Source organism: Xiphias gladius, chromosome 3 (genome assembly GCF_016859285.1).
Source record: "Xiphias gladius isolate SHS-SW01 ecotype Sanya breed wild chromosome 3, ASM1685928v1, whole genome shotgun sequence".
NCBI lineage: Eukaryota > Metazoa > Chordata > Actinopteri > Istiophoriformes > Xiphiidae > Xiphias > Xiphias gladius.
The window spans coordinates 16778612-16800651 of record NC_053402.1 but is presented as its reverse complement, the minus strand read 5'-3'; the positions used below and the strand labels follow the sequence as shown (position 1 = coordinate 16800651).

At 41.8% G+C, this 22040-nt stretch overlaps 2 protein-coding genes across 3 annotated transcripts; one reads left to right on the top strand and one right to left on the bottom strand.

Annotated features, from left to right (window-relative positions):
• Positions 1-41: 41 nt before the first annotated feature.
• LOC120807166 (coiled-coil-helix-coiled-coil-helix domain-containing protein 5) lies at positions 42-1556 on the top strand. Its single transcript, XM_040158905.1, has 4 exons — positions 42-161; positions 390-530; positions 638-789; positions 1134-1556. Coding segments are annotated over exons 1-4 (324 nt in total). The 5' UTR covers positions 42-159; the 3' UTR covers positions 1163-1556.
• Positions 1557-3209: 1653 nt separating this feature from the next.
• Positions 3210-22012, bottom strand: lmx1al (LIM homeobox transcription factor 1, alpha-like). 2 transcript variants are annotated; one of them, XM_040158743.1, is made up of 9 exons: positions 21618-22012; positions 19481-19569; positions 18025-18214; positions 5834-6066; positions 4889-5052; positions 4654-4731; positions 4438-4558; positions 4151-4306; positions 3210-3659 (listed from the first exon to the last, which is right to left on the bottom strand). In XM_040158743.1, exons 1-9 carry the CDS (start codon positions 21659-21661, stop codon positions 3502-3504), a joined length of 1233 nt encoding a protein of 410 aa, XP_040014677.1. In that variant the 5' UTR covers positions 21662-22012; the 3' UTR covers positions 3210-3501. The 2 variants fall into 2 exon arrangements, with proteins under 2 accessions (XP_040014677.1, XP_040014671.1); XM_040158737.1 differs by having other exon boundaries at positions 19481-22012.
• Positions 22013-22040: the final 28 nt, after the last annotated feature.

The window sequence follows — 22040 nt, the reverse complement described above, 5'->3', positions numbered from 1 at the left end:
TTAAAGAACTATGTCACATGTCTGTATTTATATCCAACCAGATAGTAGTGGGTGTTTACGACGTAGTCGCCGAACAGAGATGGCGCCACATGCCGAAATACTGTTGCCGTAACCTTGATTGATCAGCCTGGTCGTTTGAGACAAGTCGAAAAGAGCAGCATGTAAGAACCTTAAATATGGCTCTTATCAATAATGCATTTACCATGTGTCATAGTCTAGATAGAGAAGTAGATACCGATTGTAAATAGAGACATTTACGACTTTGTGCATCAGGCTGCATCCTCCGCATAACTACTTTATTGCTAACGTATGTCATAGCAAGTTTATCAGGTTAATGATCGATGGCTCCATGATCACTCACTGAAAAACATTCATTTGTCACCTTTCAGGCAGGCTGCTATGGATATCACGGCAAAGTATTGCCATAAAGAAATGGAGGCATACGGGTCGTGTGTGGCATCCAACCCATCAACATGGCAGCAGAAGTGCCATGAACTGAAGATGAAGGTTGCACAGTGCACATCATCACAGTAAGGAACACTACCTGTGCACCCAGTCCCACCCACGTGACCCTGACATCCTCACACCCATACTATCAAAGCAAATTTGTACCAAACCCCTACATTTGTTTTGATAGCCCAGTGATCCAGAAGATCAGACAAGACTGTTCCAAGGAGTTTGTGGAGTTTGAGCGCTGCCTGAGAGAGAACCAGGACCAAGCTACCTCCTGCTCGCCACACGTGGCTCGCTTTCTGGCCTGTGCAGAGACAGTGGACCTCAGTGGAGAGGGTAAGTCCTTGCTGGAACTGGCCGTGCACAACGCGAGGTCACGTACAAACAGCTGTGCATGCATGAAAAGACACAAGGGGAAAAAAATGTGTATGGTCTGCAGATTAATAGTCCTCCTCACTTGTCTCTTCAACAGGCAAGGGTGTATTTTAATTACACTGCATGGATTGTGCATGCTGGAATATTTCACATGTGTAATGGTGTCTGGGACATCTTGCAAATATGGATACAAAAACACAAAGTTTTGGTTATTATGTCAGCGAAATGGAGCTAATACTGCACCAAGTTTTGGTGGTATTACTTTAATGGTTAACATACTAATAAATTCATTTTTATTTTCCCAGATACAAATCCAGTGCCTCAACCATCATGACATTCAGACATCTTCCATCAACTTCAGATTATACCGGACCCCACAGCAACATAGATGGGCTGTTTTCATGTGCCCCAGCCATCTTACTGTATGTACCGTGACTGTTAGGACATCTCTTTTACTTTGAATGACTTAATGTGTACATTTTTCCTCAACCGTAAGATATATACGGGATAGCTGCAGCACTGTGATGGGTGGTGGAGATTACTTAATTAGTACTAGGCACTGGATTAGGCACTGGATTTACTTAATTGCTGTATCCTTTCACTTCTCTTGTAAATGTTGCGTTCATGTGAAAATAGCATTTGTGCTTGCCTGTAAGGGAGGATGTCTGATTTGTACTGGTTTTTATTGAACCATTTCATTAAAATTGACATCAGACTTGTATTACTCATGTGGCGTGGTCATCCTTTTTCGTTTTCTGTTGCTTGTCTGTCCTTCCCACGCTCACCCTCTCCAGGTCTGAGTCAGAGTCAAATATTAAACTGGAATGTATCGCTCCCACACAAACTCTCCTGACTACTCAATGACGGAGAAACAGGGAGTCTTGGAAAAAAAGGAGAAGGAGGAGGTTGTCTACCTCTCATCAGCGGGACTACTGAGAGAGACAGAGGGAGGATGTTGAGTTAAGAGCCCTGTGACCACTAAGCAGAACAGACCTTTTCTGGTTCAATTATTAAAAAGCTGAAGGGGGCAATGGATGGGGGGAAAGCATTCATTCTTTTCAAGTGTGATGAATATATTTGGTTCATACCAGATTAGCAAGTGATCAGTGTATCTTCATTTATCGTATTTAGAACAAAGAATGACAGCGCACTTCAAAGATGAAACCGCAGATTGTATTGGAGATACGGCAACATTACATTCAAAGCACATCACCTGGCAGTCACTGAACAAAAAAAAAAGGTGAGATAGGATCTCACCAAATACCGCACAAATAAGTTACATTCACAAAAATATCACTGTAAAAATACCATGAATCAGTGATCAGAGTCAAACATAATGTCATGAAAGAATGTCACAAGCTGTAGCCCATCAGAGGCACCTAAATGGAACAGGCATCACCCTAATCCTATTTTATTCTGCACCACATTGTAAATTGGATCCCGATGCTTTCAGGAAACACCTGCTATCCAACTTCAGTTTTGAGGCTATTTCTTTAGACCTACTTTGTAACACATAGATATCATGCTACAGTTTAAATATTTGCTGATTATCACAGAAGAAGGTACAAAATATCTACCTAACATCTATTTTGAGATGTTTGAGAAAGGAATTATTACAGAAAGTGACTACAACAATCAACTTTAACACAGTCATACTCACATTTACATTTGGAGTACATCATCATGTACCCAGTGTCCTAAGTTTTGGGTATTATAGATCTATTGGTTGTCATTTACTGCACTGCTTCTTAGTGATTATGTGAGAAAAGAAAAGGGAAAGCTAAAAGCAACGGCGACTTATACAACCCTGTTTCCGCATAAGGCTCTTCAAAAGGACCCTGTAGTGTTCTCTAAATGCCAAAGAAATGTGATTTTCCTTAGGTCCATAGTACACCTGTCATGCATCATCAAAAACTAAATGTAGTTTGAAGTGATAATTTGACATTGACATTTCTTCCTCTTTACAACCTATGTTCTTGAAATCATTGGGAAACTTAAATTGTAATCCTATCCAGCACAATATCCTGAGTTATGGCTCAGGTTACATAAACATACACACTAACCTGAGAGCAATATTGTCCTCCAATCCATATACAGTATGTATATGCTGCAGTCTTTCACACACAATAATTAATCACTAGTCCTGTCAAAAAAAAGAGAGATTATGCAATATACTTTAAACCCTCAGCTGCTCATAAAACCTGCAAAGACTCCTAAATACATGTAACTTGATTGATGAATTCCCTTTCAACAACCAATTTTCATCTGTAATTCATGATATACATATTATGTTTGATAAGTGTCTTTTGTCTGTCAGTTTTTTTTTTGTTGGAAAGTGCCATGAAATGTGTTTCATTGAACATCACATAAATACAACAAGAGAAATTGAGGTCCTTTAACATATCTTGGACATTTACAGTGTCTGTATTTCCAGCATGTGATTCTTATCTAGGAAAGATGGTGGGAACATTATGCGAATATGCTGCAAAGTGATATTATGACTACGCTTGACTTGCGATGATCTTGGCCTGTGATAAAAGCTCAGAAGTGTGTTTGGGTGTAGGCTGTTTCATGGAGAGTGGTCCCACAGGCATGTTGATGGACAGACTCCATTAGCTGCATCTCTGAGGTGAAAAGTGGATCAGGAGGGGAAAGGGTGAGAGTTTATAAGGGTCAGGAGGTGAAGTAGGAGTTCTGCATGGAGTAGAGACGGTCGATGGGGTTTCCAACTCGCCCTGGCAGGAGGCCACCGTCCCCTGTTGCTAAGAGGCAGTCACCAAGGTGACCGAGGCTTCCATCGCTGTCCAGGTCGTGGAACACTGTCTCGGAGTCTGCAGTGAAAAAGATTGAGAGTTTGCACAGCTGAAGTGGAACTGTCTTTAATTATTACCACAGAGAAAAATATGAAAAGAATATGGAAATAAGCACAAATTTATACTCAAGACTCAATTTAAGCCAGAAAACCTAAAAAACAGGCAGTGAGTCAGGCATAAGTTTTATCTCAGCCTTTTCCTAACATCTGTCCTTCTTTTAACAATTGGAAAACAGCAGAAAAATGTCCTAAAATATCCTGCAATCAGCTAATGCAGCGTAACCCAACCCATTTTTTGCCTCACTATTTCCTACTGCACAATTTCTAATGAAATAATGGAGAACATATTGAATAGTGCAAGTAATTGACTATGGTGTACAAGGCACCATTAAACTCTGGTTTGGTAGAAGGTTTAGATTTGCCATCACGAAGGTGGGCGAGATAATGACAAAATGTTGATTTTGGGGGGATGGTTTCTTTTAAACTTGCAGCTTTCACCTCCTGCCTTACCATAGGAGTGGAGCTGCTCGTTGTTCAGCTGAGGCGGTGTAAGCCCGTGTCGAAACGGCTCTCCACCATAGATGTTGGGGTCCAGAGCAAGTAGTTGCTGACGTGGCAGAGAGGGATATCCCAGCATCCCATCCATGCCATGAGTACTTGATCCATCTGCGAGAAAATGAAAATCCCTTTAGCCATACAATTTCATAGTGTATTGTTTTTTTGAAATAGTTTATTCCTCTAATCTTTCCTTGTTCTTCTGTTCTTCTTGATGCTGCATTGACGCTTTAAGCTCTTACCCTCACTGTCATCATTGCTCTGGCGGCCCCCTCTACTTTGTCCTCTCCTGGTTCCTCCCAGCTGCTCTTGTTCCTGCTGCTGCTGCTGCTGCTGCTGTTGTCGACGGGCTATCTTTTTCATCTGAGTCACAAAATCACACGCCGTTGTTAGGAATTTTCAATGTGTTTTGATGTGTGAAATAGAACATGTCTTCACGAAATAAAGTAAAGTCTAACCTTGGCTCTCTGGTTTTGAAACCAAACCTGCACAACTCGTACTGTCAGTCCAGTCTCAGCAGCCAGTGTCTCTCTCACCTACAGGGGAGATTTTAAATTGTTTTTAAATTACAAACAGTGTCAAACACATCTTGAGATGAACTGCTGTACAGACTGATAGATACGCGCTAGAACAATGAGGCGAGGGTATTTTTTGTCAAACATGTCCATTGATAACACAAGCTGGTCCACCCACCTTACGGCAAGGCTTAGCAGACACTTCAAAGGAGGCCTTGAAAGCACGGCGCTGCTGTGTGGTCAAGATGGTGCGTGGCCGTTTTGAACGCTTGTGCTCCTTGCCTTCATCACCACCCTTCCCACCACCGGAGCCCCCTCCACCGTCCTCATCCTCACTTTTCACTGAGCAAGGTAAGCAGACAATGGAACAATCAGACCAGCCCGTATGAGAAGGTACATTTTCATTCTTCCGTGAATGAAAAGAAGGGAAATCTGGGAGAGAGATGAGAAAGTATTTTACACTATACTGGCTGTGAGCTGTGGTCCCTGATCCATGGTAGTGAACAGCCGAAGAAGTAATACAGTTTCTATGGTGTTTTATGCCAATTTGATCCAATGCGCTTAGGTTCAGCTCTATATACTGTAGCTTTGAAATAACCAGTGACCACCTTTTCAAACTATCTTCAGTGACCAGAAGACAACACTCCTCTGGTACACAAACAGAAGTAACATTATATGACCTGAACATAGACATACAAAATCTCACCAAAAATTTGAATTTCTACATATGTTATACTGTTTGTATAATTTACTTTTCAATAAGTTTTGCAATTAGCGTGTGCTGTTGCGTCAAGCCGTTAGGTTGTACATCACTCATTCAGTGTCCCATTGGTCACTGAGTCAGTAATAAACTCAGTGCCTGAGATCCAGTTCACTGTGTATGTATTTCCTACCTACTGAACAAAGGAGCAGCGTGAAACTTAACCCCTTAAACCCTTAATTGACCTTCAGGGGCTGCTCAACACTTTGCCATGTTAGAGAGTGTATTTGGGATTGGCTAAAAAATATGTTGCATGCATGCATGAAGATGAAAGAAAAGAGACGCATGCAGCAAAGCCGGTCAGCTTTTGAATTGAATTCTATGTGGTTCAGGCACAGCAGCATCTTAACAAGCCTACTTTACCTGATTCTGTTGGTGTAGGACTGATAGCAGCCAGCATTTCCCTCTCCTTCTCGTAGTCCATGCGGCAGAGCAGCTGGCCTTCTTTCAGCACAAACTCATCACCTCTCTGCAGCCGGCGTTCACACTCGCAGCAGCTAAAGCAGCCCAGGTGGTACACCTGGCCTAGCACACGCATTATCAACTCTGAACGTCCAATCACCTGCAGGCAGGCGCTGCACTTCCTTACAAACAGCCTGGAGGCACACAGAGGGATTTTATATGTGAAGGATGTCCACATAAACTGCGAAACATGGCATTAAGAGAGTCAAGTAGTGCAGAAATAGGAAGGTAATTAAAGATGGAGGCACAGACAAGGAGCTCTGACTCAGCTCCAATGATTCTGGAGATTAACATAGTCTCTTAATTAAAGGTCGTATAAACATTACCCAATTCACAGAGCAACAAGGTGAACATCTGCTGAGAGGAATTACAGTATTTGGTATTTATATATTGTATTTTCTTTTCTCGCTCGTGACAGTAGGTGGCAGTAGTTAGCTAATGATAAGAGAGCTGCCTGTGTTGTGTCTATCCCTTTTAATTCCTTAAATGTTGAGACCTGTTTGATGGGATAAACTTCAGTTTATCCATATCCCACCCAGAATCTTATAGCACTGATTTAACATTTTGAATTAAGCTTAATACAGAGTCTTTCTCAGGTCCATCGCATTTCCCCATGACCACTTTCCTTCTTTTGTCCCTCCATCTCTCCTCCTGTGAGATGTTATAACACCTCAGTTTGTCTCCTGCTTCACCATTTCTTAACTTCCCTATTTCCATTCACTGGACCTAAGTCTCTGCCATTACATTCCTCTCAAATCCCTGCTCTCGCACTTGGTTTCCTCCCCCTCCCTCCCTAGTATTTTCTGCCAGCATTCCCAGTTCTCCCTCATGCCCTCCCACCCTGCCTCCCCAGTTCACTGAAACTAATAAAGACAGGATTAATTAGATTGTTGTTTAAACAGTGCGATGGCCAGACAGACGCTGTAAACTCATAACCAGGGATTGGGGATAGCATGGGGTTAATCTCTCCCCTCTCACTTATGCACACTAAAACACATATACACACACAAACATAGACACACGCACACACACGCACACACACACACACACACACACACACACACACACACGTACACACGCACACGCGCAGGCATGCACACAGACATTTGCAAACACCCACTCACAGTTTCAGTATGCCTAGTCTGAAATTTGCTAGTTACCCACATTCACAGTACCATCACCCACCATCATACTGGTGGTGCAACACACCTGCAAGCAGAAAAAAAGTATACATATGTTGGATCACAAGAATATCACTTCAACAGGAAGAATGACTAGGTAGGCAGAGCATAGGTGTAAAAAGGAGAGAGATCAGTGGATGCAGAACTAGCCCCGGAACAAAACACGAAGCTGAATAAGAAAGAAGGGAGGATGAGAAGGGAGGGAACAGGGGGAGGAAGGGATGAAGGCAGAAGTGTTGAAGCTCCCTGACTGAGTGGTAGGAAGGTGTTGCTGCCCAAATCTGGAGTATAAAGAAGGAGCCAGGTCTGCACATTAGCGCTCCTAATCTGTGATTCTGTCCCAAACGCAGCTGCTACAGCTAATCTTTCTCAATCCATCTGCCAAACTCTCCCCAAATTCCCCAAATGACAGTGTCGCTAATTTAACATCATAACGCAAACACAAGTGTCCCTATTAGCAGCCCTACACGGATCTGTTGTGACAGGACCTTGTGTTTAACTAAGTGTAGCTCAACCTATTTTCCTATAGAAATTTTACATTGAATCTTAAAGAGATGCTTCTACTGTAAAATATAAATATAAATATAAACTACATGTTAATCATGAAATATGGCACCTAACACATATTCCACAAAGGAGAATGACCACCACCCCACTGTGCAGCCTCACTCCCCATCCAAACACAGATTTCAACAACTTTAAAAGCCTCCTTTCACTGTGAACAAAATACAACAGAACAGAATTGTCACAGGATTGCTTGACATAAGACTGATGATATTGCTGGTAAAGTCCCACACTCCCTAATCGGGGTATACACAGCACGGTAGGAATTTACTCAACATGGCAAATGAAGGCAACTTGGGGCAACTGCCACAGAGGGGGGTCTGTAAGTAGATCAGTCTAATCCCTCTAATAGAAGTATCATTCACACTGGCCCTGACCAGGGTGTAGCTCCAATAAATCACTATGATGGTTAAAGAGCAGCCACATGAATTACGTAAATTTCACTTCAAACCCAAACACATGCACACAACCTCAGTTTTGCTACCTTGGGTTTTAGGTTTTATATATATCTTTCCCAGTGTATCTTAATACATAATTATTTCTTTATTTCACAACATTTTTGCTCAGTTTGCTAAACTTCTATGCAGAGATTTAAAAAAAAATAATAATTGAAAATAGAACATAATTTTGAATATCCCTAATGTAGCAGACATGTTTCTGCTTGCATCAGGAATCAGTGGGGGAAAAGGATGTTCGAAAGGCATACGGGGAAAGTATATCTTGCATTTTCAATTTCCACTCTGAAAAAGTGGAATTGAAATTAGGATATAAACAGGTATAGTAAAGAACAGCTGTGTACAAGTCTATCTGAAGAGATATTTTGAAGAGGACTTTGCTTTGGATTTAGAGGACTTTCCTTTAATGAGGTGATATAATATTTATAATATATACAGGATTACAAAGAATAAAGATGTGAGTGCAGAGAGAAAACTGAACAGAACAGTCAACTTTGAGAGCTTGTGATGTACAGGAACTTCAGCGACCTCGGCTGCCGGACGCGTCATGTTCAGTGCCGCGGATTTTGGAGGGGTTAGGGGGCACGGCTAATTACAAGCACACTGATTATGAGATCAAATGTAGAGAGGCAGAAAAAGGTGATCTATTGTAAGTATTGGGTGGGTATAATCGGCTCTTTCTTGCTTACGTTAGTGTAGATCCTAGGCATACAAACAGAATAACAGAATCTTGCTCATCTCCCTAAGCTGTGTCATGTGGCATTGTTTTGCCTGTGAGCTCTGACAAGCACGACATTGTCTGGACCGCAACACAATCATTCCATAAATATGTATGTGTCTCAGAGCGATTACAGTTGTTGTGCTTGCTTTCATAATTGATGAATATTTATGCAGGTACGGGTTTGCTTATACTAACTCCAGGTTTGGAACAGTTGTATGTAAGAGAGCCCAGAAGAACCCGACATTTGGGCTTCACCCTGGACCTGTGGCTCTTCAAAGATCAATCATTATGATTCCTATAGTTTTAGATGCATTTCTGTCTCTTTACATGTAATAGGCTGAGGTATTTATGTACTAGCTTGTGATTCTCACATACATTATGTGTTCAGAGTGACCATAGGGTGTGTCACATAAATGGGGGTTTGCAGATTCCCTGAAAATGAAGGTAAATCCAAGAATTCATGTGATAGACTCAAAAAGAACAAATGATATGCAACAGTCGTACTTTTAAGTTGTATTCTGTTTAGTATCAATTTCTTAGATGTGTGTGTGTGTGTGTGTGTGTGGATGTGTGTGCGTGCACTTTCGGCGGATATTGCTCTGTGAAGCAAAATGGCTCAGAGCCAGGGTTCAGTAATCACATCATCTCCTTTTATTAAATCTCCCTGCACTGCTTCTGTGTTATTAAAATCTCCCAGCATTCCCCACGATACTCGCTACCCCTGCCACCACTCACACTCACGCTCACGCTCACGCTCACACACACACACACACACACATGCAGAAACACACACACACACACACACACACACACACACACACACACACACACACACATATATATATATATATATATATATATATATATATATATATATATATATATATATATATATATATGTATGTATTTACATATATATACAGTCACACATGCACACATAAGTATATATAGAGTCACATGCGCACATAAACACAAATGTGCACAGTTTGTGTAAACACAGATAAGGTGCCTGTGTACAAACATCACTAAAACACTGACAGATGCTGTCATTTGTGTACCATATCAATTCATGCATCAATAGAGTAAGATCATAAACAGTACTCTTGCTCAATGAATGCCCTGCAAAATTTGTAAAAGCTATGTAATAGTTGTTGACCATGACCGTGAGGGCCTGCAGTGTATGGAATACATCTTTAGAGGCATTTCTGCACAAACACTCGGCCAGTCTCACAGTTATACAGTTACATGTCATGACTCTTACTGTAAATCGTTCACACTAGTAATAAGACCAGCTCTGAAGCCTGTTATATTCAAGTCCTAATGTAATGTACCTGTGTAAAGTAACAACAAAAAACCTGCATGACGTACATGGTCTGCATGATATGTGTCTCTGGGTGTGTGCAATCTACACCTGATGCTACCAAGAATGAATTCTGTGTGTGAGTCTATAGATGTGTGTTTGTGTGCGTGACTGAGTGGGCGTGTGTGTGTGTTAGTTTAGATAAAACAGTTAATCCCCAGGCCACCAGAACGCAATATCCTGTCTGCCCGTTTCTCATTTCCTGTCTGTCTCTGGCGGAGCGGGAAGCAGTGGGGAGGGGGTGGCGGGGGACAGCGGGACCCGTTGCCCCAGAAACAGGAGATACAGCCGGTCGATTTGAGAAAAGTCTATGCCGATCTCCCCATCTCTCCCACTCTCTGGTACGACCCCCTATTCTCTCTCTCTTTTTTCCTCTCCCTCTCTGCTTTTATTATCTCAGATTTAATAAAGCCGAGGCGAGCAGCTTGTTCTGCCATGAAACATTTATTAGCTGTCTGTTATAAAATTGTTGTGGGGGAGGAAAGATGATGGGGTCTCATCTCACATTATGCAAAAACAGTGGCAATATCACCCCCCCCACACACACACACACACACACACACATACACATGTACCCAGACGAAAATCTGCCCATCTCTGCTGCTGTTCCTTTCCTAAAACTCTCAGACACCTTGACTTCACCCTCTTCATCCCATTTCAAATCCTTTCTCCATCACTGAGATTTCACTCTGATGTTCTTTCACTTATTTATTCCATAAACTCTGACTGTTCTTCAACGACACACCTTCAGAACACAAAAACTCCTGCATCCCCACTTTCCTTTCCTCTGGCACAACTCCAGCCATCATCTGTTGAGCTGCAGGTTTAGCCATCGTAAGACTCGTTGGTTAGGGAGTGTATGAGCGTTTCAGAACCACATGTATGTATTATGCGTAGCCTCTCACTGGGATTTATATGTGCTGTGCAGTTCTGAGCTGTCAGTGCAGCCATGAGTCATGCAAAGCCACGCCGAACCAGAAACTTTCCTTTCACTTGCAGACCCATTGTGTAGGCAGAGATGTTCAATTATTTAAGGACATTTTCCCACTTTCCAGTCATTCAGATAGTTTTGTTCCTTTTGCCCAGGTTTTGAGATATCAGCTTCAGAGTTTTCAGTTCCTCAGAGATTTTCACTGCCACCCCAATACAACTACGATTTTATTTCTTAAAAGACGCATGGCTGTTGATTTTTAAAAAAATGTAATGTAATCTTTGAATATACATTTTCATTGCTGTGAGCACCACAAACAAAATTCTATTTGCCTCCATCTCTCTCCAATCTCAGAGGTGAACTTCTCAAAAACCTTAGCGAATAAATTCAAAACTATTAGCACGGTTACAGACCACTACAAATAGGCACATTTGTTTTTTTGTAATTAGGTTGAACATATCTTTCAAAAACGTAATAGTTTCAGTATTCGGGCATCTTGAATTAGAAGTAGTTCATTGATATGGCAGAGATTTAGGAATAAGGGTGAAGGTGCTAGCTGATAGGAGTAAGGGTTTATCATCTCTCTGACATGTCGTTGCATAATGCTCCCTAATAGTATTTCCCTGCAGCCCAGTGTGAGACCTGTCATCACAGGACAGCCCCAGAATGCTGGGTAATTAGCACTGTACCCAATCAGCCTCCCCACCACCTCTTCCCATTCCCATCCCGAGACACAAAGAGGCACGAGGGGGGGGGGGATTAAGAGAAAACAAGGGATAAATGGGGAGATAAACTGTTTGGTGTCATCGCTGCTATCAATCTCAACAAGAAGGAAATGAGGTTTGGAATAGAGAAATATTATTACAAAGCAGACAGTGATGAATGAGGTAACGGATACAGAGAGACGGAGAGAAATGGTAGGTGGGGTGGGGGTATAGGAGGGAGAATTGGGGTGGAAGATGAAGTTTCTGTCCTTAGTCTCAGTATTTTAAAGAAACAAGATATAGAAGTTCACCCACATAAATGCACCGTAACGTGAGAGGATACTCTGTAAAGCCATTAGTGTTACATTCACATATAGCTACGCGGTCAGCAGAGGGGGATTCCATAGCTGTGGCAGTGGGGTCCACCTCTCTCCGTCTGCAGCGAGAGGGTTTGTAAACCCAGATGTCTTCTCAGTGCCCTCCACCCCACAGAGTGAGGTATTAAACCCAAGGTTTACTGAATATCCACCCTGGTGACCTGTTTTTCACAGGGCTGAAACTGCCTTTATGGGGCTTACAAGGGAGCTCGCAGGCTCTGCATAGGGAGACTGCCCTCCATTCTGTCTTGGCTCGGCACTTGTGACCGCGGAACAGTGGCCCTATACTCCTCAGTTTGCCAAGGAACCATAATGTCGAGCCGCTGTGTAAAAGACAACGACTGTGTAAAAAGTGTGGGACGCTGAGGGTGCATGTTATTCGTGCTTGTCGGTCTGCTAATCAGCTTTTATTATCATGCTTTCCATCAGAATGATACGTCATCTTCCTGTAACTTCAACTCAAAATAAAACTGTTTGTAATTTGGAGCAAACTGCATTGATAAAAAGTTGGACACATATGCCGAGTGCTTTGCTTTTGATGTTTTTTTTTTTTTTTTAAATCCCAAATTTCTACCATATCTCATATCTCACTGGAGAAAAATGTTGCTCATTACTACTCAGACTTCTTGTTTCTGAATTAGTGAAGATTTTCGCTCCAGATTTTTATTATTCTGTCCGTCTCGCTAGTAAAAGTGATGCATAAAAAAGTCCTGATCGGAATTTAGAGTGCGGAGAGAAGTCTTGCCTCAAAGTCATTCTGAAGCCTTATTCCGAACATCTGGTCCATAACAGGATGGAGTTCCAGAAAATTTCTTGAGGTTTCAAAACAAAAAAAAAAAAAAAAAAAAAAAAAAAAATCCACCAGTGAAATCCACAAGATGCACTTGAGTTTATTATGTCTAAATCCCCTCATTTCCATAACAGATTGAGACCAGGGAAACTCGAAACTGAATGCATACCTCCTGTTTTTTTACATTCATAATGATTGGCAGTAGGCTGAATGCTTATTTATTACCCGAAGCAGGGACTGAACTTGAATGAGAACCAGAACTGAACTATATTCTGCATAGTTCTACACGGTGGTTGAATATTAGGATTAGGATTATGTGGTTCACTTTAAAAAGTCTGTTGATATGTTAAAACCTTACACTAGCTTTTTGAGCACCGGAGTGATCAGTTTACAATTATTTTTGGAGCAAAGTATCCTTTGAAAATGTTAAACATGCAAATGTTTAATGTTTCAACTTTTGCCTCGAAGGCAGTTTAGCCCAGATGAATCAGGGCGGGGGATGGGTCACATTTCAAAATTAGATTTCTTTTCTCATTTGAATTTAGAGACATCTAAATGCGTTTATTTTTTTTTCACCTCCTCAGAATAGATTGATTGTAAAAACTTCACAGATATCTCCCCAAAACACAATCTGTATTTATTTACATTTCGCCGTTTTCTTTCAATGCTAACTACAAAAAACAAGCAAATGGGAGCAGATGAGCAGGATAAAAGCATCGTACGGTGTGGTTCACTGCTTACGCTGAGAAAGGGTCAGGGAGCAGGGGTCTGCCTGTCTGTGTGTGCTGGGTGATGTAATTCAGAGCAGAGGATGAATTAAAAAACATTTGGACAGGCCAAAGATACTCCGTGAAGGAGACATGGAAAATGGCCCAGTATGAGCTGAAAAGCCTGCGAGATGTTGTCGTACCACATATCTATTCCGTCCACGCGATCTTCATCAGTGATTCCATTTTATTAATGCCTGACACGCAAAGAAAGCTCATATTAATGTGTAAAGACATCAGGCAATCAATCTTCCTTTTTGAACCAACTGGAACTAAAATGTAACCAAGCTTAAAGCAGAGGGTTGACGGAAAAATAAGCATCCCCTTTTTAATTGTGCAAATGCCCCTAAAATTCTTATGCGCGTTCCAAATTCTTGGACATGTCTGTCACAACGCGCAAACCTGCTCTAGATTGGGAGGGAGGAGTGTGTAGTGTAGGGCGCTGATGGACAGACTGCAGGGAAAACAAGGAGACATTGTTGCTGATCCGCTGAAGGTCACAGTCAGAGCTGTGTGCCAAGTCTGGCAACGACTCACACAACAAGGCAACCATCCATATGCGGTGTATAGGGGGCTAAATCAACACCACGAGAAGAGAACGAGGCGCTGACTATTAATTTGGATCTGCAATTACAGTCATTACACTGGGAGAGCAAATATGCTTTTTCTTTCCATCACTGAAAATGAACCCAGTGCTTCATTTGTGATAAGCTATTGCCTCCATGTTTCCCACTCATTTTTCCAGATAAACGTCACACAATGAGACTTTCATCAGCCAATTCCCTCTCTCTCTCTCTCTCTCTCTCTCTCTCCATACCTCCCTCCCTCCCTCCCCCTCTCTCACTTGCTCTCTCTCCTCCAGATGTCAGGTACAGGGGGAGAGTCTGTGCTGCTGGATGCTGTCTGACACTTTTCAAAACAACGATAACAAGCTGCAGGCTCATCCCTCAGCCATCTACCCCCGGAGCTCCCACCGCAGGCGCACCCTACCGACCATGGCACTCACCAAACAACCAAAACAAAAAGCACTCACGCACACGCACGTTGCGGCCTCAAAGAATGACCATAGAGTGGAATCATCAAACAAAAAACAGGATATTTTACATTTCACAAAGTAACTCTGTGTTATTGTTCTACATTTTACATTTACATCCATTCTATAAAGCATGGAGTAGTTGGATTAAGTGCTGTTAATTCAGATGAGATTTTGATCATGTCCTAATCCTATTAAACATTTGAAACCTTAATAGTCCCTTAAATCCACTTAAGAGGATTCACAGATGAAGTGTGCAACACTTTTACACAGTGTCTGACGGACGGCAGCAGAACTTCATTTCAGCCGGATCCGAATCACACTTACATTCAGCCAAATGGCGACGGTTCATTTTGATGTTTCGTGTCGGTACGACATGAAATGAAATGTAAAATTCTAAAATTCCCATTGAGTGTGGACACACTTCTTGTACTTCGGCCTGACATGTTCGAACTTTGGGGATCCTGACTACAATTTAAAATTAAGCTATGTAGGTTCCAACAAAGCTTTTTTTTTTACACACTCCCCTGGTCTGAAATGACAGACTTGTGGGGTCAAACATGAATCTTCAATATGAAGCATGTCTTTGCTTTGTTAGTTGCAGCGGGGTGAGTGTGTTGTTGTCATTTTTTATACACAAGTCGTCTCTCGTTAAATTGCTTAAAGATGCATTACTAAAAATGCCTTGGTTAAATCAATTTAATCAGGATTTTGCAATGCTACAAGTGACTCATCTGAAGGTCATTTGAGAAACTGAAAATACTTAACCTTTTATGATACCAGTGACTGATTTGCTCAGCAGCTGTTAGACGATGCTTACTTTTTTCATGAAGGCCAGAAGTGTTTTTTCTTTTAATTTTTTTCCCCCCGATTTATGCTTTTTGTCAGAAAAAAAAAAACACACACACACTTTTGTCAGTCCTCTAACTCCAACATATTCCTCGTCATCTTATGCCAAGTATTTGAATCTCTTTTTTTCTTTTACAGAGTTTTACTTGACCGGTAAAAGAAATGCAATTCCAATGACTGGGTTGATTCTCTTTGTGTTAATAGCACAGACTGACCACGTTAGCATTTGACCTTGTAAATCGTGCTCATATCTATTTCAATTTCAAATGACTGCCGCCGAGACCTGCAGCAGCTATCCAAACACAGACGGGGAGGAAAATACTATATTATGAGCCATGCCTTGAAAAATTGAAAATTTTTTTGTCTTCAGCATAATGTTTGAATGGAGCCTGCTCCTGGCTTGCAGACATTGGGTGTGAGGAGGCTGAGTGACATCATCTTCAGCCCGTTTTCTGATTGGACGGAACCTGTGGCTCCGTAACAGAAACCCTTCTCCGCTGTAGCGTAGATAAACACTTGTTGTCCGATTTTGCAAGTAAATGCGCGCCGCATATTCGGGACACTGGTAGTCCGCATGAGTATTTCTGCAACTGTGAGACGATATTTTCGTAGTCGCTCGTTCGCCGGCAGATCAAGATTTTACTTTCAACATGAGATCAAACCATAAAGTTTGAATTTGGGGGGGGGTGACGCCTTATCAAAATAAAATTTGAATTAAATTAAGCTTGTTTTAGCTGAGAAAGAAGGATGCATTTTTTTTTAAAACTGGAAAAAAAAAATTCACCTGTAGATGAGTATGTTTTTTCTAACTGATGTGAGAGCCTGATTTTTTTTTTTGCATTATTTCCTCAAGTAGAGTGTTTCAGTATTTCTTCCACCACCCTACTTCAGTGTGTCTGTGTGTGTGTGTGTGTGTGTGCGTGCATGTGTGCGCGTGTGTTTTGCTCTTACTTTTCATAGTCGTGCTTGCAGTACAGCAGGCGGTCCCTGCAGTAACAGGTCCCGGTGAGCACGCTCAAACACACGGCGCACTTAACGCAGGTCTCGTGCCAGGAGCGCTCGTTCACGCGGAGCAGGAAGCGGTCGGCGATGGGGGACTCGCAGCCCGCACACACCTCTCCGCCTCCCCTGTACTCCGGACCTGGAGGAAGAATAGGGGGACAGAGGCAGAGCGGACGCCGGGACGTTTAAAATACCGGGGTCCTGGGTCCAAGTCTCCCAAACACAACACCAGCCCAGTATTAAAGGGAGGACTCCTTTCGAATTGAACTCCAGCATGACCGTCTGTGCGACACTGGAGAAACGTATACTGGTTCACTGATATGTTTCAATAACATGACACCAGTGTGTGTATATTGGACCTCATCTGGCACAGAACAACACCCTGCAAACTGGGGCAAAAGTCAAAGTATCTTTGATAACGCTGTTTACCAGAGCCATCCACCTTGTGCCAGGTGTACTCAATATACGTGTAGTTTATGGCCACCCCACTATTTGATCCTAATTTGTTTTAGTCTCAAGATTTTAAAAGTCCCCAGAATATTTCTATACTGAAATCCTAAATTGACTTTTTAATATTATTATTATTATTTATTTTTTACTAGTGTTTTATCCTATTGGACTTGAAAAATCTTCCTGATTCTACTATGATTACAGTCATACACGCACACACACACACACACACACACACCTATACAGACGGGGAGGAAAATACTATATTATGAGCCATGCCTTGAAAAATTGAAAATTTTTTTGTCTTCAGCATAATGTTTGAATGGAGCCTGCTCCTGGCTTGCAGACATTGGGTGTGAGGAGGCTGAGTGACATCATCTTCAGCCCGTTTTCTGATTGGACGGAACCTGTGGCTCCGTAACAGAAACCCTTCTCCGCTGTAGCGTAGATAAACACTTGTTGTCCGATTTTGCAAGTAAATGCGCGCCGCATATTCGGGACACTGGTAGTCCGCATGAGTATTTCTGCAACTGTGAGACGATATTTTCGTAGTCGCTCGTTCGCCGGCAGATCAAGATTTTACTTTCAACATGAGATCAAACCATAAAGTTTGAATTTGGGGGGGGGTGACGCCTTTTCAAAATAAAATTTGAATTAAATTAAGCTTGTTTTAGCTTGAAGAAGAGATCATGCATTTTTTTAATAACTGGAAAAAAAATTCACAACCTGTAGATGAGTATGTTTTCTTCTAACTGATGTGAGAGCCTGATTAATTCTGCTTTTTTTTTTTGCATTATTTCCTCAAGTAGAGTGTTTCAGTATTTCTTCCACCACCCTACTTCAGTGTGTCTGGGTGTGTGTGTGTGTGTGTGTGTGCGTGCACGTGTGCGCGTGTGTTTTGCTCTTACTTTTCATAGTCGTGCTTGCAGTACAGCAGGCGGTCCCTGCAGTAACAGGTCCCGGTGAGCACGCTCAAACACACGGCGCACTTAACGCAGGTCTCGTGCCAGGAGCGCTCGTTCACGCGGAGCAGGAAGCGGTCGGCGATGGGGGACTCGCAGCCCGCACACACCTCTCCGCCTCCCCTGTACTCCGGACCTGGAGGAAGAATAGGGGGACAGAGGCAGAGCGGACGCCGGGACGTTTAAAATACCGGGGTCCTGGGTCCAAGTCTCCCAAACACAACACCAGCCCAGTATTAAAGGGAGGACTCCTTTCGAATTGAACTCCAGCATGACCGTCTGTGCGACACTGGAGAAACGTATACTGGTTCACTGATATGTTTCAATAACATGACACCAGTGTGTGTATATTGGACCTCATCTGGCACAGAACAACACCCTGCAAACTGGGGCAAAAGTCAAAGTATCTTTGATAACGCTGTTTACCAGAGCCATCCACCTTGTGCCAGGTGTACTCAATATACGTGTAGTTTATGGCCACCCCACTATTTGATCCTAATTTGTTTTAGTCTCAAGATTTTAAAAGTCCCCAGAATATTTCTATACTGAAATCCTAAATTGACTTTTTATTATTATTATTATTATTTATTTTTTACTAGTGTTTTATCCTATTGGACTTGAAAAATCTTCCTGATTCTACTATGATTACAGTCATACACGCACACACACACACACACACACACACACACACACACACACACACACACACACACACACACCTATACAGACGGGTGACAAATTAAAGGAAAAACCCACTTAAAGTGTCTTCGTGAAGTGTTGGGCCACCACGAGCCGCCAGAACAGCTTCAATGCTCCTCGGAATTTATTCTACAAGTATCTGATGGAGGGATGGACACTGTTCTTCCTGACGATATTCCCGCATTTGTTGTTTTTTTTTTGTTTGTATCTGTTTTTTGTTTTTTTGATGATGGTGGTCTCAACACGTCGGTTCAAAATCTCCCATAGGCGTTCGGCTGGGTTGCGATCTGGCGACTGCGAAGGCACCGGAGCCGGATTCGCATCATTTTCACACTCATCAAACCATCCGGTGACCCCTCTTCTCCCCCCCTTTGTTTGTTTGCTATGTTTCTCCAGCCATTTATTCAGACCCTTCCTTTCATTTGTCACCCGTCTATATGTTATTTATAAACTTTTTTTTCTAACTTTTTTTTTCTAATGGTGTCACTCTAATATTTCCTCAATTGTTTTGCGCGGATAGTGAATTCACATGGGTAATCTGTAGTGGTATTATCATATCTGATGGTAATATTTTTCTCCTAATATACACACAATATTCCCACAGGGATTGATATTCCGTCATGGTTTTCATTTTTTTTAAAATGTTTCCTGTATGTTTTATTTCGTCTGGAGCTCGTGCAACTAATTGTCCGTTAACACTCACCAAAAGGCGTTGAGGATGGAGGCTGCTGCAGACAGGACTGCTGGGTCTCCTCTGTTTTCATCCCTTCTCTCCTTCCCTCAGTGTGATCGCTACAGAAAGACAGAAATGCATCATGTTTTCCCCCCCCTAAGATATCAGCGGAACCACTGCAGGAAAACCTTCGTAATAAGGTCATTAGTAAGACAAAATATGGACTGTGCACGCACATGAACGCCACTTAGAAAATATATACCAATAGCCTATAGTTTTGGGCTACATTTTCAAATTCCTGTCATTTAAATCCATAATTAGACTGAATTCGCAAACGCACACACGAACACACAGAGCTTGGAATTTAATTCAAGTTATTAAAGCAAAACAAATAATAATACAATAATAAAAATGAGCAAATATAAAGAAAGAGGCCTACATCTCTGACAATTTGATAAAAATCAAAATAAGAATTACACACGAGCACCAAACACTGGCCCATAATGCGAGCTTTACTTTTGGTTAATATTAGGTATCACTTCAAGGCCCTAAATGTAGTCAGCTGATATTTTAAAAGTGCACGTCAGCCTTTAAATATCACTCGACATAATTAGTAAAATATAAATAAGCACAATTATTAAAACACAATATAAAATTAAGAAAATGCCAAAAAAAATCACGTAGGCCTATTTTCTTATATAAATAATTTATCTGTCTTTTGCCGTCCTAAAAATAAGAGTATCCTTCTTACACATTTTTGTGTAATGATTTATACGAAACTATACTATTTTAAAGCTTCTTCTAAAATGCATTCGGTAGTTGAATTATATTCTTGCCAGTTATTCTAATTCGTATGACTGTTACATCAAAACAAAACGGATTATGGCGGAATACGCATTTAAAGACGCTGACAGCATTTTATGTGCTGCTAAATTCTTTTTAAAAACGGACAAATCCAGAGAAAACTGAGCTGCCTGAGGAAACACTGATTTTAAAATGTCTTTAATTCTCCTACACTTAACTATGTAGATTGTTTGTAGTGGCTTCATCAGACTTTTTGGCCTTTTTTTTTTAGGCTACCTACATTAATATTACAATATTTGTGGTCTATATTCCAGGTGAGTAGTACTTTATTTTTTGTTGTTTTGACCTCTGTAAAGAATCCCTCTGATTTGTACTATCACATTTGGGAGGCCTGCAGGGTGAACTTGTAAAATCCAGTAAATATGAAATGGACTATTGAATTGTGGATGACTGCTGCATTGCCACAGAAAATGAAGGATTCAAATAAAATAAATGAATTATGTAAATACAACTAATCCGATTTGGCATTTTCCCTAATTGCAGGTGGAATAAATTACTGACATATTGGCGTGATACACCGATAATTACATGTTGAGACTAACAGCCTGATACTCTGACAGTGATTACCGGAATAAAAATGTTCAAAAAGATTCAATTAACCTCCATGCAGGTCCTAGAGCTACAATTAAAGTAAGTATATTGTCATACTATATGAGGATCACTAGGATCAATAAATTCAGAGCTCGCTGTAAAGATTGGCATTCAGACAAACAGTAGGAAGCTTCTCTCGGACCAACCCTTCTGGTCTCGGGAACTAAACACCATAACAAGCAGAGGAAATCTGTTTGTTATGATGGTTTAGTTTTAAAAGCTTTTAACAGCCAGGATTCCCTCCGCGCTTACCCCAAGTAAAAACAACGGAGAAGTTGAGCTGTCAGGGTATCACTGCCTACTTCGCATGCCCTCGTGAGAAACCACCGCAAACTCGCGTGACAGTGAAACCTCAGACACCATAAGCCACCGCGCGCTCTCCAAAAGCAACGTGTTCGATTTCTGAGCCCCCAGCTGAAAGTCAACCTGTAGTGAGGTCGGTTCTCTTCTACCTTAACTGAGGCTATTCGTCTGCATTACCGGACCAAATCAAAGATCATACAACTTATCAGGTAGCAAGGTCATTGTGACTTCGTCTTTGTTTTTCTTTTCTTTTTTTTTTTTTTTAAACCTAAGTATTTTCAGAAACACTCCGAATAACGTTAGACCCAAGCCTCAGCGTAAGAAACACTTCTCAACAAGCGACACCATTGTATGGAAAGTCACGAGTCCGCCTTCACCGACAACCTGTTCTTGAGTTGCGGAGTCCTACCTTGAGGTGAAACACACTCCTCCCGAAATCTCGGTTGGCAACATTAAAACGTGGGGAAAGTTTCGGACGGGAAAGGAACGGACGCCTTTACAGATTGTTTCACCTGTGCCTCACGGTCCAGCGCGCATGTTACCTAACGTAAAAATCCAAAGACCATGATGACCCAAACTATTGTCTATTGTCTCTCCTGTTTTCTCTCCGCCAGCCGTGTGTGCGCTCCGACTTGTTTTGTGCGTAAAAAGGCGCAGAGGGAGGAGATGGACAGACATGGAGGGAGGGAGAAGGTGCGGAAGATGATGAGGGAAGATGAGCGATGATGCAGCCTATTGATAACTCAGATGGGGGTGATCTTTTGCATTTGTGTTCAAGGTTACACGGAGACTCCAAGGGGCGAATCTTAAAGGGAGATCAATCCGCGTCCGA

What these genes read in the sequence shown, in the direction of transcription:
- LOC120807166 (XM_040158905.1), top strand. An exon ending in GCACAGTGCACATCATCACA is followed by an intron (nt 531 to 637) that starts GTAAGGAACACT and finishes TTGTTTTGATAG; the next exon opens with CCCAGTGATCCAGAAGATCA. An exon ending in AGTGGACCTCAGTGGAGAGG is followed by an intron (nt 790 to 1,133) that starts GTAAGTCCTTGC and finishes TTATTTTCCCAG; the next exon opens with ATACAAATCCAGTGCCTCAA.
- lmx1al (XM_040158737.1), bottom strand. Translation starts at nt 19,688, where the DNA reads ATGTGCGTGCACAGTCCATATTTTGTCTTACTAATGACCTTATTACGA. An exon ending in TGCAAGCACGACTATGAAAA is followed by an intron (nt 6,067 to 18,024) that starts GTAAGAGCAAAA and finishes GTGTGCCTCCAG; the next exon opens with GCTGTTTGTAAGGAAGTGCA. An exon ending in TCCTACACCAACAGAATCAG is followed by an intron (nt 5,053 to 5,833) that starts GTAAAGTAGGCT and finishes TACCTTGCTCAG; the next exon opens with TGAAAAGTGAGGATGAGGAC.